The sequence below is a fragment of the Ornithorhynchus anatinus genome, chromosome X5, assembly GCF_004115215.2.
Source record: "Ornithorhynchus anatinus isolate Pmale09 chromosome X5, mOrnAna1.pri.v4, whole genome shotgun sequence".
Taxonomy (NCBI): domain Eukaryota; kingdom Metazoa; phylum Chordata; class Mammalia; order Monotremata; family Ornithorhynchidae; genus Ornithorhynchus; species Ornithorhynchus anatinus.
The window spans coordinates 6,974,776-6,983,315 of NC_041753.1; the positions used below are offsets into that span (position 1 = coordinate 6,974,776).

Sequence of the window (8,540 nt, forward strand, 5' to 3'; positions counted from 1 at the left end):
TGTCTGCTGCGTGACCTTGGGCAGGTCACTTCTCTGGGCCTCGGTTCTCTCATCTGCAAAACGGGGATCGAGGCGGGGAGCCCCGTGTGGGACAGGGACTGTGTCCGACCCGATGTGCCTGCACCCACCCCAGCGCTTAGCGGGCGCTTAACCGACACCGCCTTCGTGGTTCCAGCGCTTGGTCCAGTGCCTGGCACATGGTAAGCGCTTGGCAGATATCATCATCATCATCATCATCATTATTCTCCTCAGCAGCCTCTGCCTCCCACTGCGGGATGCCGATTTGCATTTCGCTCATTTAATATCAGAAGTGTCCCGGGGTGGCCTTGGGCCACCTGGCCCTTTGCCTCCCTCGCAGGCCCCGGTTGCAACCCGGGCTCCGGCTGCGATGTCCTCTGCGCCCCTTCCTCGTCCCCCCGGAAGCCCATCCTGGGGTCACCGCTCCCTGCGCCCCCTCCCCTTACCTGCTGGCTCTGGGGGAGGTCGGGGGGACCCCCTTCCTGCTCGGGCCTGGCTCTGCTGGGGGGAGAGGCGGTTCCAGGTGAGAAATCCTCAGGTAACTTCCTCCTTCTCACCTGGCCCCGCCCTCCCCCCGAAACCCCGCCCCTCTCGGCTCAGGTGGACCGTGGCTCCCCCGGGGCATGCTGGGAGAGGGATGCCCTCTCCCCCGAAGCATCACGGGAGAGGCCGTCCTTCGGTCTTACCCTCGATCGATCAATCGGTGGTATTTACTGAGCGCTTACTAGAGTCAGAACACCGTACCAAGCGCTTGGGGGAGGACGACAATGACTCTCCTCTCAAAGCCCAACCGAAGGCTCATCTCCTCCAAGAGGCCTTCCCTGACTAAATAATAATATTGGTATTTGTTAAGCGCTTACTATGTGCAGAGCACTGTTCTAAGCGCTGGGATAGATACAGGGTCATCAGGTTGTCCCACGGGAGGCTGACAGTCTTTATCCCCATTTGACAGATGAGGTCACTGAGGCCCAGAGAAGTGAAGTGACTTGCCCACAGTCAGCTGCCAAGTGGCAGAGCCAGGATTCGAACCCATGACCTCTGACTCCCAAGCCCTGGCTCTTTCCACTGAGCCACGCTGCTTCCACACGCTTGGGAGAGGACGACAATGACTCCCCCCCTTCTCGAAGCCTGACCAAAGGCCCATCTCTAAGAGGCCCTCCCTGTCTAAATAATAATAGTAATAATAATGTTGGTATTGGTTAAGTGCTTACTATGTGCAGAGCACTGTTCTAAGCGCTGGGGTAGATACAGGGCAAGCAGGTTGCTGGGTGTCCACTTAGACAGTAAGGTCGTTATGAGCAGGGAACCCATCTGCTAATTCTGTTGAATCGTACTCTCCCAAGTGCTCTGTACAGTGCTCTGCACACAGTAAGTGCCCAATTAATACCATCGATTAATTGCAGAGCACTGTGTCCCACATGAGGCTCACAGTCTTGATCCCCATTTTCCAGATGAGGTCACTGAGGCATAGAGAAGCGAAGTGACTTGCCCAACGTCACCCAGCTGAGAAGGGGCGGAGGCGGGATTAGAACCCGTGACCTCTGACTCCCAAGCCCTGGCTCTTTCCACTCAGCCACGCCCACCTTTCCTCTTCTCCCACTCTCTTCTTGACTCGCTCCCTTTCTTCATCCCCCCGGCCCCAGCCCCACAGCCCTTATGTCCGGTCCTGTCATTTCTTTCTATTCATGTCTCTCTCCCCCTCTAGACTGGAAGCTCTCTGTCGGCAGGGAGTGTGTCCATTACATATTGTGATGTTGTCCTCTCCCAGGGGTTTAGTAAAGTGTTCTGCACACGGTAGATGCTCGATAGATACGATTGACTGATCGACGACAGCAGAATCAGCAGGCACGTTCCCTTCCCGTAATGATCTCACAGGGCTCCAGTCTGCCCTACCACCCCCCCCCCCCCCCCCCCCCCCCCGCCACGACACGCTGGGATCCGCAGCTCCGGACTTCCTTGCTCCTTTTTTTTTCTTGATGGTATCTGTTAATCAATCGATGGTATTGATTGAGCATTACTATGTGCAGAGCACTATACTAAGCACTTGGGAGAGTACGATACAACAGAATTAGCAGATACGTTCCTGTTAAGCGTAATACTACGTACTAACAGCCGTACTACGCGCCGAGGTAGTTCTGAGATAATCGGGTTGGACACAGTACCCGTCCCCCATGGGGCTCACAGTCTTAATCCCCATTTTACAGAGGAGGGAACTGAGGCTCAGAGAAGCGAAGCGACTTGCCCGAGGTCACACAGCATTCATTCATTCATTCATTCAATAGTATTTATTGAGCGCTTACTATGTGCAGAGCACTGTACTAAGCGCTTGGGATGAACAAGTCGGCAACAGATAGAGACAGTCCCTGCCGTTTGACGGGCTTACGGTCTAATCGGGGGAGACGGACAGACGAGAACAATGGCACTAAACAGCGTCAAGGGGAAGAACATCTCGTAAAAACAATGGCAACTAAATAGAATCAAGGCGATGTACAATTCATTAACAAAATAAATAGGGTAACGAAAATATATACAGTTGAGCGGACGGGTACAGTGCTGTGGGGATGGGAAGGGAGAGGTGGAGGAGCAGAGGGAAAAGGGGAAAATGAGGCTTTAGCTGCGGAGAGGTAAAGGGGGGATGGCAGAGGGAGTAGAGGGGGAAGAGGAGCTCAGTCTGGCAGGCGGCGGGGCTGGGATCAGAACCCAGGCCCTCCGACTCTCGGGCCCGGGCTCTTTCCACCAGGCCACGCCGTTTCTCGGTCGCCAGCGGTTCTGCTGTCGTCGGAATGCGGATCGAAATGGGGGAGAAACGTTTATTGGACCTGGAGCCAGAGTTCGGCTTGGCTGAGGACAGCGGTTCCTGGAACGGAGCCGGCCAGGATGGTTTCTCTGAGGTCGACCTTCTGGCTTTAGACATTTGCTTTGAGATGGGGAGTGTGTCACCACCGCAGCCCGTTCTGTCTGACGCTACCGCATCCCACTGCAAATATATTACTATCCATCTCCCCCTCCCCCGTCTAGACCGTAAACTCGTCGTGGGTAGGGAATGTGAGTGTGTCCGTTTATTGTTGTACTGTACTCTTCCAAGCGCTTAGTACAGTGGTCGGCAAGCTCTCAATAAATATGACTGAATGAGTGAATGAATACCCAACTTAGTTTAGCACCACGCCTACACCTGGAGAAGCGGTGTGGACTAAACGGGCCGGGGATTGGGGTTCTGATCTTGTCTGCTGCGGGACCTTGGCCGAGTCACTTCACTTCTTTGGGCCTCATTGTCCTCATCTGTAAGATGGGGGGTTAAGACTGTGAGCCCCATGTGGGACTCACCCCTTCAAAGCCCCTTCCGAGCCTTATTGAAGGCCCATCTCCTCCAGGAGGCCTTCCCTGACTAAGCCCTCCTTTCCTCTTCTCCCACTCCCTTCTGCGTCACCCTGACCCGTCCCCTTCATTCCTCCCTCCCCCAGCCCCACACCACTTATGTCCATCTCCATCACTGATTTATTTCTATTAATGTCTGTCTCCCCCTCAGACCGTAAGCTCGCTGTGAGCAGGGAATGCGTCTGTCAACTCTCTTAATTTGTACACTCTCCCAAGTGCTTAGTGCAGTGCTCTGCGCATGGTAAACGATAAATACTACTGACTGACTGACTGAGAGTGGCTGTGTCCAACCCAATTATCTTCCATCCCAGCACACAGTACCGTGCCCGGCACTGAACAAATACCATTTAAAAGAAATGTTAGCATTCGCCCGACTTCCTAGATCACCCTCTAGGCCGTAAGATCGTCGAGAGCGGGGAATGTGCCTGCCGACTCTCCCAAGCGCTTAGTACAGTGCTCCGTACCCAGCGAGTGCTCAGTAAATACGATTGATTGACTGATTGATTCTGTCTCAATCAGAGGGAGGTGAGGGTGCTGCTGTTGCACTTGCCTTCGGCCCGAAAGTGAAGTTTCACGGTCAGAAGGGCAAAGCACGCTGGGAGTTGTAGTTTGGTTTGAGGGCAGAGGAGCAGAGCATGCTGGGAGTTGTAGTCTTCTCCTCCATGGGTGCGAGGATGGGGAAACCAGAGAAGTAATAATGGTGGTATTTGTTAAGCGCTTACTATGTGCAAAGCACTGTGGGATACAAGGTGATCAGGTTGTCCCACGTGGGGCTCACAGTTTTAATCCCCCTTTTACAGATGAGGTAACTGAGGCACAGGGAAGTTAAGTGACTTGCCCAAAGTCACACAGCTGACAAGCGGCGGAGTGCGATTCGAACCCATGACCTCTGACTCCCAAGCCCGGGCTCTTTCCCCTGAGCCACGCTGCTTCCCTTAGAAGTCTAGTTCGCACTGTGATCTCCCGCGTCTTTAGGGAGTAAACCCAGAGAAAGAGCTCAATAAATACTTATCTGTGCCTCGGTTTCCTCATCTATAAAATGGGGATTTCCAATGGGTTTTGGAAACCAGTTTTTAACTTAGAATGTGATCCCCAAGTGGGACAGGGAATATGCCTGACCAGAGTAACCCGTACCCACCGCAGCGCTAAGAACGGTGCCCGACGCATATTAAGCGCTTAACAAATGCCATCGTTATTATCATCATTACTCCCTCCTATTTAGACTGGGAGCCACATGTGGGACAGGGACTGGGTCCAACACGATTAGCTTGGATCTACCCCAGCGCTTAGTTCAGGGCCTGGCACATAATAAGCGCTTAACAGATATTAAAAAAGAAAATGATGGATCGCTTGAAAGGAGGGTGGAACCTCTAAACTGCTAAAGAGGGTTCAGGTGACTCGGCCTCCGTGGCGACGACTGGTTCAATTCCAACACCACCAGCCCCCAACCACAGCAGCGCGTCCTGTAGCCCGGAAGCAGTGCGGCCTAATGGCCAGAGCCCAAGCCCGTGAGTCGGGGGACCTGGGTTCTCATCCCGGCTCCGCCCCTTGTCTGCTGTGAGACCCTGGGCGAATCCCTCATTTCTCTGTGCCTCGGTTCCCTCATCCGTAAAGCGGGGTGAAGACTGTGGACCCCATGGGAGACGGGGACTGTGTCCAACCTGATGACCTCCTATCTAGCCCAGTGCTTAGAAGAGTGCTTGCCACATAACAGCATTAATAGTAATTGTGGTATTTGTTAAGCGCTTAGGTTGTGCCAAGCACTGCCCAGCACACAGTGAGCGCTTAACGGATTCCTCGACTAACGTGATTATTACCGGAAGCTGCCCGTGGGCTGGGATGGCGTCTCCCAACCCCGTCGCACCGTCCTCTCCCGAGCGGTCGGCAGAGCGCCGCGCCCGCAGCAGGCGCTCAATAAGCACCACGGCCCGATGGCTCGGCCCGCTCCTCTCTTTAATCGTCCTTCCCCTCCCGCTTGCAGCCGCCGGACCCGAGCGGCTCCCAGGCCCGGCCCACCGTGGGCTGGTACATCCAGTCCCGGTACGGCTCCTCCAGGGCCCCGGGGGCGGGCTGGGGCGAGGCGGGAGGGGGCGCCGGGGGCGAGACCTCGGCCGACCCTTCGCGCACCCTCCGCCTGAGCTCTCGGGCGTCGTAGACCACGTGGCTGAGGGAGGGCCGGGGGCTGTGGCTCAGGGGCATCCAGGACGGGTTGGGGGGCGCGGGAGAGCGGCGGGAGGACAGCGGGGAGCCGGGGTCCGGGTTGGACCTGCGGCCGGGGGGCTCGGGGCCGCCGGGAGTGCCGCCCACCGGGTAGACGTAGACCTCGGCCCCCGGCTCGGCGCCCCCGGCCGCCCCCCGCTTGGCCGTGGAGCCCCCCAGGCCCGGGGGGAAGCGGACGCCCACGGCGGCTGGGGCCGGGAGGCCGCCCCGCTGGTTCCAGTTCCCCGGGGCGAACCCGGGGTACGGCTGGGCCGGTCCGTCCCAGCCGTGGCGGCAGGACGAGGAGTGGCGGGGCCAGGCGGCCTTCTCGTCGTCCGTGTCGGGGGCCCAGGGGTCCGGGGCGCTGGGCCCGCGGTGGTGGCGGAGGGCGGGCGGGGTCAGCGTCAGCTTCACGGGGTCCATGGTGCAGCGGACCCGGACGTCGGGGGCCGGTGGGCTGAGGCGGTGGTCCGGGACCCCCGGGAAGGGGGGGCGCGCAGCCGGGAGGCCGGCCGGGGCTGGGAGTTCGGGGCCTGGGAGAAGCTGAGGGCCCCTGAGGGGAGGGTGGGGGGCTGGGCGGGGAAGGGGGAGGGGGGTCAGGGGGCGGGGAAGACAGGTGGGGGAGGGGGCCGGGGGGTAGGAGGAGGAAGATAGGTGGGTAGGGGAGGGGGAAGAAGACGGGGTGCGGGAAGGAGGGCGAGGTGGGGAGAGCGGGGAGACAGGTGGGGTCGGGGTGGGGGTAGGAGGAAGACAGACAGGGAGGGAAGGGGAGGCTCTCGGCCGGGACGGGAACTAGGGTGGTTTCCGTACTTACGTATTGGGAAAAAATAATGGAAAACTCTACGTAGGGAACCCCGGAGGCGGCGCCAGATCTAGGGGTATCCAAGGCGCGGCAGCGTGAAGGCCCGCCGTCCTCTCCCGCGGCCCCCCAGCGCCGAGGCCCTCCCGGCCTCGGGGTCCCCGCCTCGTGCCGCCGCCGCGGGGCCCCGGGCCCGCGCCACCTCCCCGACCTCACCAGCGTCACCACGTTGAGGCCGATGTTGATGGCGATGATGAGGCCGAGCAGGAGGAGGACGGCGTCCCCCAGGTCCCGGCAGGCCTCCGGGTGGGAGCCCGGGCATGAGGACGAGGACGACGAGAAGGAGGAGGAGGAGGCCGGGGCCTCGCGGTGGGCACACTGAGCCATGGGGCAGGCAGCGGGGGGCAGGGTGGGGGGGAGACCCAGCTCAGGCCGGGGCCGCCCTCTCGCCCGGCGGGGGCGGGGCCGGAGGGGGCGTCGGGGTGCGGGGGTGATGGCGGCGGGGAAAGGGCCGGGTCACAATGGGGCCGGGCCTACCAACCTGGGCCACCCTTGGGTCTTGCCCGCGAATCGTCCGTCCCCTCCGTCCCGCCCGGGGGTCTCACGCCTGGCACGGGGTTCTGCCCCTCGAGGCAGACACACACATGCACATGCCCAGTACCCAGCTCTTCCCCCCGGGGGTGGGAACACCAACACACCCACGGCACACGCAGACGCACACTCGATACAGGGGTCTGTTCCCCTTGGGGTGGGCACATACACATCCACTTTGGGTACAGAGCTCTTCCCCCCATGGGCAGTCATATACACATACACACCAAAACACCTACACGCTCAGTACAGGGGTCTGACCCCTGAGGGTGGGCGCTCACACACACACACACACACACACACATGAGCCTGGTGAACTCCCTTCCCCGAGCTCCCTCCCGCCCCACGCCATCCCTTGTGGGGACCCTCCACCCGACACCTGCCGTCATCTCCGGCCACCAGGTAAACCCCATTTCCCCTTTCCGTCCCCCACCAGCCCCACACCCTGAGGGGCTGCATCTCCGATCCCGGCCCGATACGACGTCTCTGTCTCCATCTCCTAATCTGTTCATCAGTGGCCATCTCTCGCCTTCCACGGGCACCTTGTTACCATGGCAACCGCTGCCCCATTCCCCCCAGCCCGCATCCTCCCCTCCTCTTAATGGATAGGTTGAGCCCAGCTCCCGTGACAGGAAGTTGTGGTGACATGGTTTCCATGGCAACTCCAAGGACTTACCTCCCCCTCCACCCCCACCGGGCCCCCCACTTGGAGGCTGGGGGACATCACTCAAATCCTGGGGCAGAGGGCTCCTGCGGTCTTCCCCGGCCCCTGGGGACGTGCCCCGTGGCGGGCTTCTCTGGCACCCCCGAGATCCGGGTGGTCCGTCCCCCAGCCCCGGTCGGTCCCCTCCTGAACGCCCCCTCCCCACGCGGCAGCTCTCCATCTTCCCTGCCCCGCTCGGGCCCGCCCCTTGCCCCCCAACCCAGCCCCTGCTCTCCCCCCACCCCCTCCCGGGCCCCCAGGGACCGAGCCGGTCAGTCCCTGGAATCACAGCCAGCTGCAGGAACAGTTAAACTTTTATATTTACAATAATTCTTCATCATCTCTTGCAAGGTTTAAAAATGTGTACAGAGCTGCGGGGGTGGAGAGAGGCGTCGGCGGGGCTTAGGGTCCGTGGCTGAATCCGGGGGGGTCCTCGTCGGCCTCTGTCCTGCCCCCCTCCCCGCCACTCCCCATCTCCCTATTCTGGGCCTTGCCTGTCTTGGCCTCTGGGAGGTGGATGGGGACTTGGGGGAGGGGGATGAGTAGAGATTTTGGGGGGGGGGGGTCTGAGGGAAGAGGGATCTGGGAACTTCTCGTGGGGGTAGGGGACGGGAAGGGACAGGAAGAGGTGGGGGGCAGTGGAGCTGTGGAGATGGTGGTGACGGGATGGGAGAACTGGAAAGATGAGGGTCTTGGGTTTGGAGGCACAGGAGCGGTGGAACTGGCATTTGGGGGGTTAGGGGTGTTGGTGGGTCTGGGTGGGGGCCTAGACTGGGGAGGCTGGTGTTGAGGGGGGGCGCAGGTCAGTCAGTCTCCTGGGATTCTGAGGCAGGGTAGGGAACAGCCCTTCCTCCC

The 8,540-nt window shown here is 60.1% G+C and overlaps 1 protein-coding gene across 2 annotated transcripts; it reads right to left on the reverse strand.

The window, feature by feature from the left end:
- Positions 1 to 5,325: 5,325 nt before the first annotated feature.
- Positions 5,326 to 7,617, reverse strand: LOC114808211 (spermatid maturation protein 1-like). Of its 2 annotated transcripts, none has more exons than XM_029056211.2 (4): positions 7,427 to 7,617; positions 6,608 to 6,769; positions 6,407 to 6,464; positions 5,326 to 6,071 (listed from the first exon to the last, which is right to left on the reverse strand). In XM_029056211.2, the coding sequence occupies exons 1-4, from the start codon at positions 7,502 to 7,504 to the stop codon at positions 5,347 to 5,349; spliced, it is 1,023 nt and encodes a 340-aa protein (XP_028912044.1). In that variant the 5' UTR covers positions 7,505 to 7,617; the 3' UTR covers positions 5,326 to 5,346. The 2 variants fall into 2 exon arrangements, with proteins under 2 accessions (XP_028912044.1, XP_028912043.1); XM_029056210.2 differs by having other exon boundaries at positions 5,326 to 6,125.
- Positions 7,618 to 8,540: the final 923 nt, after the last annotated feature.